This window comes from Mytilus californianus, unplaced genomic scaffold (genome assembly GCF_021869535.1).
Source record: "Mytilus californianus isolate M0D057914Y unplaced genomic scaffold, xbMytCali1.0.p SCAF_1, whole genome shotgun sequence".
In the NCBI taxonomy this organism is placed as follows: domain Eukaryota; kingdom Metazoa; phylum Mollusca; class Bivalvia; order Mytilida; family Mytilidae; genus Mytilus; species Mytilus californianus.
In genome coordinates, this window is record NW_026262581.1 from 112,591,628 (window position 1) to 112,611,901 (window position 20,274).

General features: G+C 32.0%; 1 protein-coding gene and 1 long non-coding RNA gene across 3 annotated transcripts in view; one reads left to right on the top strand and one right to left on the bottom strand.

Moving 5' to 3' along the window:
- The window catches only part of LOC127711450 (uncharacterized), a 344,411-nt gene that overhangs the window by 85,775 nt on the left and 238,362 nt on the right, over positions 1 to 20,274 (top strand). The window lies entirely within an intron of this gene.
- The window catches only part of LOC127711112 (uncharacterized), a 34,563-nt gene continuing 15,899 nt past the window's right edge, over positions 1,611 to 20,274 (bottom strand). The window contains exons 11-16 of one of the 2 annotated variants that reach the window (XR_007986506.1): positions 18,965 to 19,543; positions 17,166 to 18,020; positions 13,375 to 14,217; positions 11,754 to 12,284; positions 2,601 to 6,404; positions 1,611 to 2,563 (exon numbers count right to left, since the gene is read on the bottom strand). Coding sequence is in view for 1 of the 2 variants with exons in the window: in XM_052217066.1 (XP_052073026.1) it covers positions 6,390 to 6,404; positions 11,754 to 12,284; positions 13,375 to 14,217; positions 17,166 to 18,020; positions 18,965 to 19,543 (2,823 nt within the window). In the remaining variant the exon portion in view is untranslated. Of the gene's footprint in view, positions 6,405 to 11,753; positions 12,285 to 13,374; positions 14,218 to 17,165; positions 18,021 to 18,964; positions 19,544 to 20,274 lie in introns of both variants that reach the window. The other variant, XM_052217066.1, reaches the window with a different exon arrangement.

Genomic DNA, 20,274 nt, shown 5'->3' on the forward strand with positions numbered 1-20,274 from the left:
CCTGATTGCACCACTAGACATGTTAGTCTAACATATTGTGAAACCCTAAGTTAATCTGACAAGCGGTTTTGGAGAACGGGTGCGGACAAGTTCAAATTTAAAAGCGGCGGAAGAGGAAGAGGAAGAGGAAGAAGAATAATAATAATAATAACTGAGCAAAAACAATAAGTCTTCCCAAACTTCGTTTGGGAGACTTAAATATTAAGCACTTTTGCTACTGAAAGGGTCTACAACCCAACAACGAGAACAGCTAAAAACTTGAAAATTGAACTTGACCTTCATTTAGTCACAGGAAACAACATATCTAAATTTGAAAAGATTTTGTTTTCATGTAAATGAGTTTGTTGCATTTCCATCAAAAATTTTGGTTTTAGTGAACATCATTCATGCGTTTAGGAGCATGGTCACTTCCTTCCCATGTTGAGTGAGTGGTTAAAAAAATTTGATGCTATATTGCACGAATTATTCAGCAAATTAAATTCTTATAATTGATAATCAGCACTGATATCATTAGGGAATTGTGATTAAGTACCTATGGAACAAACATTATTTCTAGTTTGTTCTGCATAATGACGATCACAAAGACACTTGATGAACTTTAATAGTGCAGGAATACAGGCGATCCCCTCTATCTGGTAAAAGTAGATCATAAAGGTGAGCAAAATTGGCAAACTTTTCCAGTGAAGGAAATAACTGAAAGTGGTCTATTGTGAGATCATTCGATTGTCAAAGTCTCATAACTCTTGAATGACATATAAAAAAAAATTAAATCAAATGGTGTGCTACTTTCACTAATTCCAACAAGTATTTTAAGTTTCCATTACCTTAATTCAAGCAAACTCAATTTTGGTACGTTTTACAGCTTCCTTTATTAATACTAAAAGTAAGGTAAAAAAAATTGATGCTATATTGCACGAATTATTCGGCAAATTAAATTCTTATAATTGATAATCAGCACTGATATCATTAGGGAATTGTGATTAAGTACCTATGGAACAAACATTATTTCTAGTTTGTTCTGCATAATGACGATCACAAAGACACTTGATGAACTTTAATAGTGCAGGAATACAGGCGATCCCCTCTATCTGGTAAAAGTAGATCATAAAGGTGAGCAAAATTGGCAAACTTTTCCAGTGAAGGACATAACTGAAAGTGGTCTATTGTGAGATCATTCGATTGTCAAAGTCTCATAACTCTTGAATGACATATAAAAAAAAATTAAATCAAATGGTGTGCTACTTTCACTAATTCCAACAAGTATTTTAAGTTTCCATTACCTTAATTCAAGCAAACTCAATTTTGGTACGTTTTACAGCTTCCTTTATTAATCCTAAAAGTAAGGTAAAGTTTGGGGGAAATCAATCAAGGTATACTGGAGTTATGTGAAAAATTGCCTTAATTCAAACGGTTTAAAAGAGTCCTGTACCTCTGGAACAACAAAGGCAACAATTTTCAAAATCAAAGTGAGCTTTCTTCCTTATGTGGTGTTAGAGTGACATGATAATTAGTTAAAGCAATTTTTAGTTATTGTACGAAGTGTTGAAGGAAGGACAACATTGGTATACTATAATAAATCTTTGATGGGCAGTATAATAAAAATAAATTGCTTTGAGGACAACCATTTATTGACAGCAACACAACAGATATATATTTTGATAAGATTACATCTGTGAAACAACAATCATGAAAACATGAAAACTATATAACTAACAAATTTTGGCTTCTAAAATTAATAATAAAAAAACAAGAGTTATCTCTAAAGCAAGTTATTCCACCAACATTCATTTATACACAATTTGGTTGACATCTCATTAATCAGAACCTGAACAAATTTAGAGTAGTTCTTTTACAATTTAATTAATAATTAAACCATTTGCACTAGAAATAAACTGTGGATTTGTAGAATTTCAATTGCATGATCATTTCCAAAGAATAGGAATTTAATTTCAAATGAGAATACTTTAGGAAACTTAACAGAAATATTTGGTTGAGTAATATGGCTAAAAGAACAAGACAATGATTTAACAATGAATAAAATGTTTTTCTTACACAGACACTTCAGATCAAGCTGATTTGAATTTAATGTTTTTTATTATTATTAAATTTATCAGAAATGTATATATTCCTAGAATTCCACTTTGAAATACATGGTTATTCAGGTGTTTCCCAGGTTGAATATGGATGGAAATTGTATCGTCAAATAAATATAACTAGTGCACTGTTTGTTATTTTACATGAGACATAATAAAACTTCAATTGACCATTTCAGAATTAATACTTCCATACAAGTAAATTACAATTCATTCTCTATGTCGCTGTACTTGACATCTACATTAATCTTTCCAAAGCAATGATATTCTGTTAAATGCAACACCATTTCTGAATTTATGGTAGAAAAAACTTATCATGCAATGGATAATGAATTAGTCTGATGAAATAAATGAAAATAATAAATGTCTTCTTCCCCACTTTCATCTTATAAGCTTTCCTACCTAAAAACTAAATATTCTCAATAATAACCTGCAATAAATGTTACATTTACCAGAGATACAATAATAACCTGCAGTAAATGTTACATTTACCAAAGATACAATAACCTGCAGTAAATGTTACATTTACCAGAGATACAACTTACAACCCAAAAGTATCTTAAACAGATTCATTTAAACAATCAAAATAAAAGATAATTTGTATACAGTAAAAATGCACCTTTCTTTAAAATATTGCACAAATATATAGTTTACAACTAAGATGAACACAGTTTTTATATAAATGCTGTTAGTATATAAATATGACTACGTAATTATCTTGTTAACTTCTTTGATTTAAAGTACAAGGAAAACTTTTTGGGAAATTATTTTCGTTGTCATTCAAGAATATTATGTTTCAAAAAGATTGACTAAAAGAAGACAAATAATCAAAAATCATTTTCACATGTGAATAGAATAATAACAGATATACTAACTAATTAATTATCAATGAATCACTACATGTATTAGTAAAAAAAAATTAGAAATGAAATATCCTCTATCACACCCTGGCTTCAGTTATTTACATTCTATTAAGCAAACTTCAAAAGCAGTGTAAAGTAAAATGATTTTTAGATTACATATAACTGAAGCACAAGAATGAAAAATATGGAAAATATCCTTTACTAGCTATACTGGGTACATAATTAGAATCAAAATGGTTCAAGATAATGATAACAGTTATATCCCCAAACATATCAGACTTTGTTGACTGGCACTGCCTAGATAACTAAAAATATCATGGCACACAAATCACTTGTATTTTCCAAACAAGACCTACATAATTTTTTTTTGTCTACAGGTATCTGATATTTGGCTGAAATGGACAGTATCTATTATTTAAGGTGTACATTTGTGAAATTTTGGAAAAGGCAAATTATACAAGGTTAATGTGATTTTTGTACAGGTTGTAGTAAAATATAACTACCAAAGTTAAGCAAGAGCTTTAATCATTGCAATATTCGTTCTGAGTCAATTTACTTATTGTTATAAATTTGCATTTATTTCCAAATGTTATTAAATTTCTTTATAGACTTAATCCACAAAATTGTTACACATGTTCATCAAACCATGAAATCTGAGTGAAAACCCTACTTTGGCATACATTTAAAAGTTCACATCATGTTTTTCAAATTGATTTTAGCCCAACTTCCTGATAAACTACTTTAAACCAAAACATTTATAACCCCTGCCTTATACCAAAGCTTAATCCAGATACTGGACAATGAACAAACAGATGGACGGATGCAAAGACAAACAAACAGGAAAACAAAATGCCCCTTACTATTGTAGACAGGGCATAAAATATAAACAAGCAGTGAAGCTGGTGTAGTTGACTGTAATTATATAGCTAGCTAATGTAGGTATACAAAGAAAACATAATTCTTAAATAGTTACAATGATATTCAGCATGTTATTTAAAATGAGAATTCTGGAGAGCAAGTCATGAAAGACATTTTGAAAACAGTTCTAGAGGACATTTCTTATCAAAGCCTTGTCCTAAAAATCACATTTCATAACATATTAAAGATCTGCAATCAATTTACCAATTTCAGAGGCTAAATCAACTGTAGGTAGTTTTCCCTGTCATACAAAATAAGCAGATAATCAGTTACTATTAAAAGTAATGTTCATAAACCCTCATTCAGTCAGGCTGATTATTCATGTCAAATAATAAAAGTAATAACAAAAATAATTTGTTAGTTCCAGATTTGTTAATATGAATGAGTTTCTGATGAATGCTGATTTGATCATGTGCAGAAAAAAAGGAGCGGTCTTCTAATGAAATTAAAACTTGAAATATTTTGTGTGTCCAAAACACTTTTTGTGGATCTACCTAAAAAGAAAGCCATGAATTTATTAATACCACAAATGTCAGTAGGTGTATGACTAAAAGGGACCTAAAAAGTTACAAGGACAATATGCTACTTGCTAAAATGTCTACATTTAAAGCTATCCGTTTCTCGTACTATTTATAACAATAATGCAACAAGAGATCATATGAAGTTTAGTTGGTTTTTATTGAGTGGTTCAAGTAAAGAGAAAAACAACAACACAAGTGATACCTTGTGATGACTATACAGCAATCATTTTTTTAACATATAAAATTGCAAATGTACTTCATAACAATGTGCCCACTCTTTTTCTTATATAGTAACATAACTATATTCTAATACTATACATTTAAAAAAAAATCTTCTTGAATAAAGATGTAAAATCATTCATGTTTATATGATTGCTCAAATAACAGAACCTTTAGTGGCAATAAAGTACATTTATGATGTCTGATAATGATTACTGTCCTATACACATAGAACATTAAGCAAAAGTATAAAATTTTAACAGTATATATCATCTTAAAAACTATTTTCAATGTAACTTGATGTTAAAAATCAATTTCATAATTAACAATCCTTTTTGTGTAACAAGAAACAATTGTTCATATAAGCCTCTGTACATTGTAACTTCTAACAATCTCCCTTACGAAGATAAAGTCTAACAAATAATTGTGTGAACATAAGAAACAGCATTCTTTATTCATATGCTTTTGATACAAATTAACTGCCTAAAAATTATACAGCAACAAAACTATCTCAACAGGCTTATGAATCAAAATACTGGTAACAGTCGTAAGCATATATACAATGTTTCAATTTACTATTGCTTGTATTCATTTAACAATATATATAATATACAAAAACATAAATGGGGAATGTGTCCATGGGACACAGATCATGCCCCTTGCATATAACGTTACAAAGGGACATAACTCGAGAACGATAAAAGTGACCATATCCAAATTCGTACTTGATCTGAGTTTTGTGGTAATAAGTATTGTGTATAAGTTTCATAACATTTGGTTGAGGCAAACTTAAGTTAGAGAACAGAAACGAAAAATTCAGCAATTTTCCATTTGTAAAGGGGCGTAACTCTAGAATGGTAAAAGTGACGCCACCAAAATTCAACCTTAATTTGTGTTTTGTGGTAATAACCATTGTGTAAAAGATTCATAACATTTGGTTAAGGCAAACTTAAGTTAGAGAACAGAAACGAAAAATTCAGCAACAATTTTTCCATTTGTAAAGGGGCGTTACTCTATAAAGGTAAAAGTGACACCACCCAAATTCAAAGAACTGAAACCAATTTCAGGACGGACAGATGGATGGACAAGGGTAAAACTTAATGCCCCCTCCGCTATGGAATCTTTATTTTTCATAAAAATATTTAACTCCACAGGTCCTTTCCTATTAAAGCAAACTTTTGAAAAATTATGCTAAGTAACTAGTATTTAATGAAATCTGTTCATGTCTAAATAGAAGACACAGATTAAATTTCAAAAGATGAGTTTAATTTAAATTTGCTTTTATGCTTTATGTAGGTTTTGGTTTAAAAAGGTTTCAATATATTGTATTTTGTTTTATTTCTTTAGTGATAAAACTTAAATACACATTTTACAAAACAAACAAAAAATAGCAATTCTTGTTATTCCTTCCAGATTTTTCTACTAAATTTAATATTCAATTTTGTGAATACATTTCCTACATGTTACAAATTCTGGAGAAATTATTTTCTTGTCAAAAATTAAATTTCTTCAAATGTTCATATCTCAAACAGCAAGCACACAAATATACATTCATTTTCTATATTTTTAAACGTATTTTATATAATCTAATGACAAATGAATTTGGAAAAGTTTGATTTTAAAAATTTCAAAGGCTGACACCGTTAAGCATGACTTAGAATTATTGAACAGACAAAAACTTATTAATATATAATTAAATGCAAACATTGCTCAGAATACTAATAGTTCTATTCCACCTTTCAGCTGCCCTGCCTTATTTTGTCCCACTGGATGGCCTAGGAAATGGACACCTGAAAAACAGAAATAATTTACTTGCACATTTAATGAATTCTAAGTCTAGAGCTTCTTGTATGGTGCAATTGTTTTAATTGCCCACAGTAGAAGACTTTGTTTCCAGTGACACTAAGATGAAATGAGAATAACAAACTAATTTCTCTTCCCATGTAGAAATGTAATTATATCTCAACCTGAATATATGCAAGAAATACTTGCCACTGTATGTTAAGCAAACAATAATCAATCAAAGAATAAACTGTTAACACAGAGATATGTCTCGCCTTTTTGTTATTTTGTTAGTAAAATGCAATGTTGAAATTGAAATAGCAATACATTTACCATGTAAGTTATCCAAAATATTTAAAGTCAATGAACTATGACTAAAGGTACAGGGTGAAACAAATCTATGGAAATGAGGTGTGCCAATGCTTATATAACTGCATACCAAATATCATTGACCTACCACTAGTGGTTACCCATTAACTGAGACCTAATCACAAACTAATACATGTAAACTAAGCAAAGTTTCAGTCAATAGACCATGACCGAGAAGGTGTGGCCAATCAATCTCCATGGAAATGAGATGTGCCAAAGCTAATACAACTGAATACCAAATATCATTGACCTACCACTAGTTGTTCCCTATAAACTGACCTAATCACAATCTAATAAATGTAAATTAAGCAAAAGTTTCAAAGTCAATAGACCATGACTGAAGGTGCAGGGCCAAATAATTACCATGGCAATGAGATGTGCCAATGCTTATATAACTGTAACCAAATATCATTGACCTACTACTAGCGGTTCCCCAAAAACTGACCTCATCACAAACTAATACATGTAAACTAAGCAAAGTTTCAGTCAATAGACCATGACTGAGAAGGTGTGGCCAAACAATCTCCATGGAAATTAGATGTGCCAAAGCTAAAACAACTGAATACCAAATATCATTGACCAGTCACCTACCACTAGTTGTTCCCTATAAACTGACCTAATCACAATCTAATACATGTAAATTAAGCAAAAGTTTCAAAGTCAATAGACCATGACTGAAGGTGCAGGGCCAAATAATTACCATGGAAATGAGATGTGCAAATGCTTATATAACTGCATACCAAATATCATTGACCTACTACTAGCGGTTCCCCAAAAACTGACCTCATCACAAACTAATACATGTAAACTAAGAAAAGTTTCAGTCAATAGACCATGACTGAGAAGGTGTGGCCAAACAATCTCCATGGAAATGAGATGTGCCAAAGCTAATACAACTGAATACCAAATATCATTGACCTACCACTAGTTGTTCCCTATAAACTGACCTAATCACAATCTAATACATGTAAATTAAGCAAAAGTTTCAAAGTCAATAGACCATGACTGAAGGCGCAGGGCCAAATAATTACCATGGAAATGAGACGTGCCAATGCTTATATAACTGCATACCAAATATCATTGACCTACTACTAGCAGTTCCCCAAAAACTGACCTCATCACAAACTAATACATGTAAACTAAGCAAAGTTTCAGTCAATAGACCATGACTGAGAAGGTGTGGCCAAACAATCTCCATGGAAATTAGATGTGCCAAAGCTAATACAACTGAATACCAAATATCATTGACCAGTCACCTACCACTAGTTGTTCCCTATAAACTGACCTAATCATAATCTAATACATGTAAATTAAGCAAAAGTTTCAAAGTCAATAGACCATGACTGAAGGTGCAGGGCCAAATAATTACCATGGAAATGAGATGTGAAAATGCTTATATAACTGCATACCAAATATCATTGACCTACTACTAGCGGTTCCCCAAAAACTGACCTCATCACAAACTAATACATGTAAACTAAGAAAAGTTTCAGTCAATAGACCATGACTGAGAAGGTGTGGCCAAACAATCTCCATGGAAATGAGATGTGCCAAAGCTAATACAACTGAATACCAAATATCAATGACCTACCACTAGTTGTTCCCTATAAACTGACCTAATCACAATCTAATACATGTAAATTAAGCAAAAGTTTCAAAGTCAATAGACCATGACTGAAGGTGCAAGGCCAAACAATTACCATGGAAATGAGATGTGCCAATGCTAATATAACTGCATACCAAATATCATTGACCTACTACTAGCGGTTCCCCAAAATCTGACCTCATCACAAGCTAATACATGTAAACTAAACAAAAGTTTCAAAGTCAATAGACCATGACTGAGGAAGCGGGGACATATAATTTCCATGGAAATGAGATGTGCCAATGCTAATACAACTGTATACAAAATATCATTGACCTACCACTAGTGGTTCCCCACAAAACTGACCTAATCACAAACTAATACATTGTTGATGCCGTCGCTGACATGTACCCAACACCACCTTATTGAAGTGTTTCAGTACTTTCCATTGAAGAGCAACAACTCCTATAAACAGTCAATACATTATGGCAAATTCTGACCAAAATTGGTGTAAATGAGTCACTATGTTTTCTTGGGCTATAGCTCAGCCAACCCCTAGAGCAAGATGAGCTAAAAATAAATAATTGTAGTTTTTTATTAAGCTTAAGAAAATGTAAATTGAACAAGAATGTAGTTTTTGTCTCGCCTGCGACGAAAGCGAGACAAAGGGATTGCTTTTCTGGTGACAGCGATGGCTTTGGCTTAAGTTATATTGATAGGAACTATTTACAATAAACAACGATATTTTCTATAAAGTTACATTACTGTCTGTACATCTCAGTTCATCAACCATTTTCAGACCCTGCCCACTAGATCATCTTTTTCTAAATTTTATGCCCATAGGCGAGACATATCTCTGTGTCAACAATTTATTAAATAAGGTACTCAACTCTATATACTGTGGGTTCATTATTATTCATGGGATACCAATTTTCGTGGATTTCTATGTTATAGATGAACCACAAATTTAAATGTTGAACGAAGTAGATGTTTTCTGTATGTTTGTATGCAGATTTTGGCGAAACCAAGAAATTAAATATCTACGAAAATATGATTTTTCCTCAATCCACGCAAATTGGTACCCATGAAAATAAATGAATCCACAGTAATGATATGCCATCATATGCTACACATGAAATATAAAAGTTGCCTGGAAAAACTATATTCTTTTTAATATTGATGCAAAAAATGCGCTCCACCTTGAGCAGCTGGATACGACCGCAGAGGATGAACTCTGAACAGTTGGGGCAAGTATGGACACATATTTACCATCTTTGATAAGTGTTTAGTATGACGATAAATTTTCACTTTTGTTCTTGTACTAGGAACAACAAAATTATTTCCGTACTCCATGTATACCTTACAACAAAATTATTTTTATTTACCTGTGTACGTTATTTTATTTGGTGGCATTTTGTCAAAGGTTATGGTTGTCTTTCCTATATTGTTTTATATCTAACCCCCTTGTTTTATTAATTTTGTATTTACATTGTATCATAGATCAAATTTATTCATTCAGTGTATGTTCACTTGTTTTTGTTAATATGTCTTTTAAATGAATTAAGCCATTTCAATTGATATTTTATAGGGTGTCTTTCTATGTTGTGATGTTACACTATTGTTTCACGTAGGGTGAAGGTTGGCGCCTATTAAAACGTTAAAACCCGCTGCATTTGTTTGCACCTGGCCTAAGTCAGGAACCTGATGTTCAGTGGTTGTCACTTGTTAATGTGGTTCATAAGTGTTTCTCGTTTTTTTTTTTTATTAAGATTAGACCGTTGGTTTTCCTGTTTGAATGGTTTTACACTAGTCATTTTTGGGGCCCTTTATAGCTTGCTGTTCAGTGTCAGCCAAGGCTCCGTGTTGAAGGCCGTACTTTGACCTATGATGGTTTACTTTTACAAATTGTGACTTGGATGGAGAGTTGTCTCATTGGCACTCATACCACATCTTCTTAGATCTATATACAATATTCAAGCTTGATACAGCTCTGAATTTGGATAATGAATAAATATTTGACACATTATAGATTTCTGACACAGAATAAATGTCGTCAGATAACTTAAAAATTTGAAATGGGACTTTTAATCTACTTAATGGTCCAATATCCAAAATCTAATTCCATAGTTAGATTCAACATATAAAAAAAAAAATGAAAATGTGTCCATGGGACACAGATGATGCCCCCCCTTGCATATCATATAAAGTTATAAAGGGACATAACTGAAGAACAGTAAAAGTGACACTACCCAAATTTGTACTTGATCTGAGTTTTGTGATAATAAGAATTGTGTATAAGTTTCATAACATTTGGTTGAGGCAAACTTTAGTTAGAGAACGGAAACGAAAAATTCAGCAATTTTTCCATTTGTAAAGGGGCATAACTCTAGAACAGTAAAAGTGACACCACCAAAATTCAACCCTGATCTGTGTTTTGTGGTAATAAGCATTGTGAATAAGTTTCATAACATTTGGTAGAGGCAATCTAAAGTTAGAGAACGGAAACCAAATTTGGGACGCTACGGCGGGGGCATAAAAAAACAGGAATTTAAACAAAGTTTAATTTTGGACCTTTGGACCTTAATATGGACTAATTTGAAAACAGGGCCCTAAATTAAAAATCCGAATGCACAGTTAGAATCAGCATAATATAGAACCACAAGAATTCAGTTTTAGATGAAATCAAACAAAGTCTAATTTTCAACCCTTTGGACCTCAATGTAGACCTATTTAAAAATGTCCAAATATCCAATATAGTAATACATGGTAAAAATCTCAAATAATTCAAGACTTTAAATTAATCCTCATTGAAATTGGTTAAAAGATTTGTGTTTATTTTCAATTGAAGATTTCTTGCTGTTGTGCAATACTTTGCTGTTGCACAATACTTAGTAAATCTGTTTACAAACTAAATATAATAATTTACACACCCTTTTTGGTGTGTACCTCCTGCCATATCAGTATTTGTTGTTTCTTAACATAGATCAGAAATAATTTATGTTAGAACCAGCTTAGCCAGTATTAGAAAAGTCTTGTTTTTTGGCCCCTATTTGGCCTCTAGTTTCTTAACAATTAAAGCCACAACCCACAAAATCGACCCCAACCTTCTGTGTGTGGTATGGAATTTCATAGAGATCCATTGACTAATACTTAAGTAATTGTCCATTAACCAGAAAAACCTTGTTTTTGCCCCCCTTTTTTTGCCCCTAATTCCTGAACGGTTTGGGCCATAACCCCCAAAGTCAATCCCAACCTTCCTTTTGTGCTATTGAACCTTGTGGTTAAATTTCATAGAGATCCATGCAATTATACTAAAGTTTTTGTCCGGAATCTAAATGTCTATGGACGACGACATGATAGCAATATAGGAACGCAAATTTTTTGCGTTCATATAAAAACTTACATCTAGATATAAGGATGATACCTGACCAAGCTCTGAACTCTGTGCTATTGTTTCTGAAATCACTTTATCCTGTGGCACAACAGCTCCTGTTACCACTGAACTGGAAGATGAATTAGATTCTTGTATTCCAATATGTGGTACAGAACTTGATGTGGGTATCTGTATTGTTGAATTTACAAGTAGGTGTGGTGTTGAGTTTATCATCACTACTTGTGGTGCAGAGTTGTTATTAAAAACTGGCTGTGAATCAGTAATTGCTATCAGTTGTGATGTAGAGTTTATTGTTAGTGGTTGTATAATCATATCTTGTGTTAAGCTGTCTGTATTTGATGATAATTTTGTACATTCTATTGTATTAGAATTGATCTGTTTTGCAATGTTCTCTAACTTATTCTGTATTAAGTTATTCTCAGGTTTGGGTGATGGTTCTAGCTGTAGGTTGTCTGAATCAATAATGGTAACATCGTCTATATAACTCACTGGTTGTCTGTTTGTATTTGTTTCACTAACATCAGTTGAATCTATATTTGACTAAAATAAATATTAAAATATACAATTAATAATAATCATTTGTGCAAGATGGGCATGAAATACATGTCTTCTGCTTCTACTGGTAAAGGTAATTTGTTTCAATATTGTTGCTTAATAAAGATTATTCACTGATATTAAGAGACAACAAGTTTTTGATCACTACTTTGTTTTTTAAAAAAAAGGTTAAGATAACAAAATTTACTATAACCCTATTTGGAACCCTAGTAAAGTACAGTAAAAGAAGCAAAGTCATAATGTAGAAAAAAAATCAATCACTGGTGCCTTTGTGAAGTCATTTACGGTTCAGAAATGCTAGCCTGCATTCCTGCACAGTTTGAGCCTTTAGGAAAAATATGCATATTTGCAACAGATAGGTCTATATGGTCTAGTCATGCTTTGGTGTATAGTTGTCTCATTGGAAATCAATACACATCTGCTTTTTTTATATTGAAATATCCCAGACTCCTTAAATACTGGAATCAATTCCCTCCATTTTAAAACATGCATAAAATTAGTGATTAGGATTTTTATTGAGGAATCTGGGCAAATAATGGTTTTATTTATTGCTTTGCTTACAACTGCTTAACATTGCTATAAATGGCAGGTGCCTTTTAAACATACATGTACAGATGAAGGTGCATTGCTGGAAAGACATTTCAAATTTAATGTGCTAGTTATGAATCCCTTGACACTGGTGGTTATGCAAGTAAAACAAAAAGAAATTTTTTTTTCAATTAAATTTTATCTGTACTTTGAGGAAAAAAATCATGTTTTAACTTTTAGTTACAAATGTATATCTTAAGACTTATATATGTCTTCAAAACTTAGTCTCTGGTGGAAAGTTGTCTCATTGGCAAGCATACCACAACTTCTTATTTTTATACAACTTACTACTGTACATTCAGAAATTATTGCGAGGTTTTGATTAATGCGAATAATGCGATTGGCTGAGTATCCTAATAATAAGAACTCGCATCCTGATATCTGTACGGAGATTTTCCTGAAATCGCAATAATTGATCTTGCATTTCTGTACACTTTTCAAAAATCGCAATAATAAATGCGCGCAATAATTTCTCAATTTACAGTACCTCTATTAAATCTGGAGCATTTTTTGCTATAACATCCTCTTCTTCTCTGGCTAATGAACCATTACACAATATATCTATTGGACATTCCTTGGATTGATCAATACCACCAGTAAATCCTTCCCAACCTTCCATGGTAATACCACTGATACCTGTTCCGTCCTCCTCATCACACGTCATATCCAATGTTGGTGCCACCTTTTTAGGTCGACCAGGACCTCTTTTGATTACTCCATGTTGAATTATGTTTGATTTACTGGGAGATTGTTTGCTTTGTTCAAAGCCATCACCACTAGTCAGATCTACACTATTAGTTACTTTTTTAGGTCTCCCTCGACCACGTTTTGAAACTTCTTCTGTCACAGAACTTTCCTCTTGTGAATCATCACTTGTAAAATTGGCTATTTTCTTTGGTCTGCCAGGACGCTTCCTCTCAGAATTTTTAGGTCTTCCTCTTCCCCTTTTTTCGGAAAAGTTCATGATATCACTATTTAATGTATTTTCAGTACATATAATGTCAGTTTTTTTAGGTCTGCCAGGGCTTCTTTTTTCATTAATTATTTTGGGGAATTCCTCCTCATTACCTGACGAACTTAAATTTAAATGACTGTCTTCAGAATGTGTATTAGACATATCACCATTACCTGTCTCGTATTCAGAATGAGACTCGTCGATCATATTAACATTGTCTGTGTCAGCTTCAGAACTTATTGAATCTTCTTTGTCCTCAATGTCCAATCCCTCTGCCAATGCAGCATAGTTTATATGTGTTTTGAACCTCCTGCCTATCACTAGATCTTCATTTTTCTTCTTATTTTCTTTTTTCCTTGGGATTGTTACTCCCGGCTAAATAAAAATTCACTTGTTAATGTTAGATGAGTAACAAAACATATAACTATAATTTGATCAGCCAATTGTAACAATAAATAGCAGATGACGGAAAAACAAAAAGTTGAATGCCATGTTGTGTAAAGTATTCCCCATCTCATTATTAAACATTTACAAAAACTTCGATACTCAGTGGGTAAAATAATAATTCAAAGTATGGTCAAACAGGAAGTGAATATCTTGCAAATCTAAAAATTACTTCCACGGTACAACTGAACATTAAAAATTCCAAAACCAAATATCAAATCCTTCCTTAAACATAAGCTGAGTGATATTTAACAAAAGTTATGGATGGATGAACAGAAGCAAGGCAAGTTGTTGAGTAGAAGTATAATTTCAGTACAATATTTACAAGTACAGTTGGAAATGAATTATCTATGTCATATGGCAGGGCATAGGTCAAATGTAAAATAAAATATTGGAGAAGTAACCGATCATGAATGGGTTTGAACATATATTTTTTTAAGGATACATGTGGGCTGCTAGTACATTGTAAATGCATTTTTCAACAATTTCAAAAATTAAATGTTTAACGTATGAAAACTTCAATCATATAGTATCATCAGGCACAATTTTTTGTATCAGACTAAAATATTTTTACATAGTTATTAATCATAAACCATAACATGAGAGCAAAACAGAACAGCAAGATAGAATAGATGTAAAAATTACAAAAAGGCATGTATAACTACCTAACAACAAGAAAAGATAATCCTTTCGGAAAAAACTGTCTGCAAAATAATTTCTCAGAATTTTTATCCAAGTTATGGCAAAGGAAATCTGCCAAATTTGGATATGACATTATACCAAAAGATACTTTTAGATAAGAGATAGAAGTTATGCATATATTGTGAACTTACAGTAGTTTATTTATTTTTATGTATTAGAGAGGGTTAATATTCTATTTTATTTATTTTCAAACATCATCTGGTATGGAGTATAGTTATTTAATCATTTATTTTTAAGGTAATATATCTTAAAAATTACTGTATAATTAATACTATATATATATGTATATGCTCGGAAACGGGCCCTTTAATTGGATTCAATAAATATTCTTATTCTTCTTATTATATTCTGTATAAACAGAATTAAGTTGTGAAAAACTTAAAGGTAAACATAATATGAATTACTTGATATCATGCAGTTTAAATAAATTGTAATAATAATAATTTTCAAAGTGTACCAGCAATATGGGTGTACGATATTACATTTTTATGAGTCACCTTAAAAAAGCACTCACATTACAAAATTATATACTAAGCGAAACCCTGATTTGGCATATATTTCAAAAAGTTCACAATCATATAATGAACATGCATGTGTACTGATTTTTAAGATGATGTGACTACAACTTCATGGTTAACTAGTAAACTACCTCAAACCAAAACTTTAACCCAATATGGGACAGATGAATGGACGGAGGAACAGACAGACAGATTAATAGATTGACACAAAGACCAGAAAACAAACTGCCTACTGCTATATCTTTAAATAAACCTCTATAAAATTCATCTTTAAGGCTTAAATACCTAATGTTTTATGTAAAGTATATGTAACAATTGACAAGTTGGCTGATAGGTGAAATTTTCTGGTGTTACTTTTAACAGAGATAATCTAAAGATCATTCATATCAAGATGGAGATTGTTGTAGACAGGAAAATCTTTGAAAAAGTTTATGATGGACTCCCGAGTGATCCGAGAAGATCAAAATTGAGATAACATATGCTGCATTTTAATTTACTATGAATCGAAAGAAGGATTTCCTGAGCTTTTACATACTGTGAAAGTACTTTTATTCATTGGTATCAATTTTCGTGGAATGAGCAAAGTTACATGTTCGTCGGTTCTTAAATTTGTGGATTTTCGATCTCTGAAAATAAAATTTAGGTAAGGATCTCATCTGAAACAAGATTCTTTAAAATAATCATATGCTGTTCATTTTCACTTACATGTTCGTCTTTCTTTTCTGATAACATTCATTAGATTTTTAATAAAATAATTTCCGAAATAAGCTGATTATTCATCTCTGAATACAAATTGTCTCATTGAAGTAAACATTTTAATTGTTGCACACATGTAATCAGAAGTGGTGACACTAATTAACCCAAGATCGAACAATCAACAGATTAACGATCATCAATGATGTTAATTGGTCCATAAACATGTCATTTAAAGAAAAAGGTTGCATAAGAAATGCTACAAATGTACTTTGAATTAATACTTTTGAAATGGAAAAGAAAGCCCTATATGAAATTAATATTTTTTTAGTGAGAAATGTGAGGAGATAAAATGAACACTTCACCATCATATATCTTCACTGGAAGTATGACTTTCATCTTCCGAAACTAATTTTTTCATGAGAATAAAAAGGTTAAAAGTCGTACAACTTATGTTAATTAAAGATTAAAATCCAACTGAAGTTGTACATACTACACTGGTGCTACTACACTGCATATAGTTCATAATGCATTTGCTGATATTCAATGTTTTCTCTAGATTACTATGTAATCAAACCTACAGGGGATCTTTCCATGTGTTTTTTTTGGACAACAGTAATAAAATTTTGTTGACAGTTAAATTCGTGGATAAAGGCTTCCACGAATACGGTGAAAATTGTTACCCCACAAATAAAAGTACTTTCACAGTAAGAAATATTTAATATATTTTTTGTTGCCAAGTTCCAAGGTATTCACCTCATGTCAGAATTTGATAACCCAATCATTCAATATCAGATAACTAATCATGTGTGGTAAATAATAACCTCAGTTGCATATACTCTAGGTCAAATTTTTATAAATTAAAAGTTTTTCGACATTCTGGTTTGAGGTGTTCATTCAGTAAGTAATATTTTGTATAACACTGGCAACTTCATCCAGTAGTGCAACTCAGATAACAAAACTTACAATGCTCAATCTTAATTTTTTACTTTCAGATGCAGATGGACGACCTCTTTTTCTCTTCCCAGGCGAATTAGCACTTTTTGGAGGTCTCCCAGGACTTCTCTTCAATGGCTGTACATAATGGTCATCATGATAATTTTTTGGAGGTCTCCCAGGACCTCTTTTCAATGGCTGTAAATCTTGATTCACATTACTTATTTTTTTAGGTCTCCCACGGCCTTTTTTTACTGGCTGTTCTTTTTCCTCCTCTGAAATATATTCATTTTCACTGTCAGATTGTTCTTGTATAATATCTTCAACATCCTCTGTGTAATTAACATCTTGCTTGGCATATGGACTTTTAGGAGGTCTCCCACGACCTCTTTTCGCAGCATGTACCTGATATTCCTCATTAGCATTTTTCGGAGGTCTCCCAGGACCTTTCTTAACTAAATGTACTGCTTCCTTCTCATAAGCAGATTTCAGAGGTCTCCCAGGGGTTCTCTTTATTGACTGAACATCTTCCACCTCATCTTTATTTTTTTTGGGTCTCCCACGGCCTTTTTTAACTGGTTTTTCTTCTTCCTCCTCCCAAATATATTCAATTTCACTGTCAGATTGTTCTTCCATATCTTCAACATCCTCTGTGTAACTAAAATCTTGCTTTGGGGGTCTCCCACGGCCTCTTTTTACTGGTTGTTCTTCTTCCTCCTCTGACATATATTCATATTCACTGTCTGATATTTCTTCTATAATATCTTCCACAGCTTCTGTGTAACTAACATCTCCCTTGCATAGACGTGTTTTATTCTCATCATTCTTCCCAAAACCTGTAGGTCTACCAGGCTTTTTAACAGTGGGTGATTCCTCTATTGGTATCTGTAATAGAGATATTTATATGTTAATCAATTTATAAATTGTGGACATAAAATGTAAAGGCAACATTTAAGGGTTTAGTGTTCATCATGTGTGATAAGTTAATTGAATAGGTCACAAATTGTAACATGTCAACTATATGAGTAATTTAAAATCAGTGAAGGATATCTGAGGGGGGAATATAAATAGTCTCCATGGAAATAAAAATAATACTGTATACAAAATTACCCTGAACTTATAACAAGTTCTTCCTGTAAAACTGACCATTGTACATGTTTACTTTGGTGTACTAGTTTTCTCTCATTTTCTATAATTTTGTACTTTTTGCACACTTCCATCATGTAAGCCATTTAAAATTTAAAGGTCAGTGTTTTATCATGGAGAGATGAGGTAAAATAATCTCCATGGGAATTAGATCTATTGATGCTGATCCAAAAGAATACAAAACTTCATAATCGTCTCATAAGAGGTTTCTATGAAAAATATGCCAAACTAAAGAAGGCCCAAAATTTCCATAAACTTTGGTGTTTAAGCTTGATTACTTATATATAAATGAAAGAACCGAGTTCCAATGTCCCCTGCATTGCACATATTTTATCTGTCCAAGGGCAATAACTAAAAAAAAAATCTTTTTTTTCTTCTTTAAAACTTTAAATATAAAGTTTAATAAAATTCTAGCAAGAATAGTACGAGAGCCCTAACAATGTAATTTTCCATATAATTAATATTTCCAAGGAGCATAACTCTTTTAAAAATAGTTGATCATCATTGATTTCCAAACTTGTCCAAGACATTGCTGATATAAATTTTTATGAAAATCTGGCAAGTTTTGTACAAGTAAAAGAGCTAACAAGACCGGACAGAAAGACACACGAACGGATGGACACCCTGTATTTCTATGTCCCCCACAATGCATCGGGCGGGGGACAATAAACTGAATACACTACCTGTAAAGATTTAGGGGGTCTTCCTCTACCTCTTTTTTCTTTCTTTGGACTTCCACATCCTAGGTTCTTTTTCTTTAGGGATAAAAGCTTTTCATCTTTAGGTTTATTCTTAGTTCCTGGGGGCCTGCCAGCACGACGTTTTGGTGATGGTGACTCGTCTTGCTGCCGTTCATGAAATATAATACTATCTTCCCATTCATCATCAAAGTATTCATCTTCCCTTTCATCATCAGAGTATTCCATTTCTGTTGTTGTATCATCGTTTTCAGCGATATCATCTTCCATACTTGTACCATTGATAGCAGACAACTCTTCATTTACTTGTTTTACAAAATCTTGATAACTCATAGATTCTTTTGATGTGAATTTACTGTTCGATTCTTTTGAAATAAATTGACTGTTTGATTCTTTTGAAGTGACTTTAATACTGCTCTCAGATTTTGGAGGTCTGCCCCTTGGTCTTTTGATGACATTCTTCATGGATTTAACTTTCTTCTTATTTTTTGAACCTGGAGGTCTACCTTTCTTCTTACTTTCTCTTACTGTACACTTCACTAATCTTACTTCTAGTGATTTAGTCTTAAGAAAAGGAAAGTAAATGCATTAAAATTTTGCTCATACCGTTAAAATAATAAATCCATAGATATAAATATTGATGGTAAAATATTTGCAGTCTTTTAGTAAAAAGTATTTATTATATAGGTTTAATAAAATACTGGATCCTAGTCAAACAAGAGTGTGCACGCTGAAATGTCTCGCCTGCTTTACTACCATTGATTTTATGTTGATAGCCCTAAATATAAAGTTTTACAAGTATCACATTAACTTATCAAGATCCAAGAAAATGAGGTCAAGGTCAGATAAACCAAGCCAGTAATACATGTACACCTTACAATCATTCCATACATTGAATATAGTAGACCTATTGAATATAGTATAAAAGAAACAGACCAAACCATGAAAACTTTATATTGACCAATGAACCATGAATATGAGGTCAAAGTCAGATGAACCCTGCCAAACAGACATGTACACTTTACAATCATTCCAAAGATCCATTTTAGTTGACATATAAAATATAGTATCTAAGAAACAAATTTAACCATGAAAACTTATCATGGACCAATGAACCATGAAAATGAGGTCAAGGTCAGATGATACCTGCCAGACAGACATATAAACATTACACTCATTCCATACACCAACCATAGTTTACCTATTGCTTATAGTTTAAGAAAAACAGACCAAAACACAAAAACTTAACATTGAGCAATGAACCATGAAAATGAGGTCAAGGTCAAATAAAACCT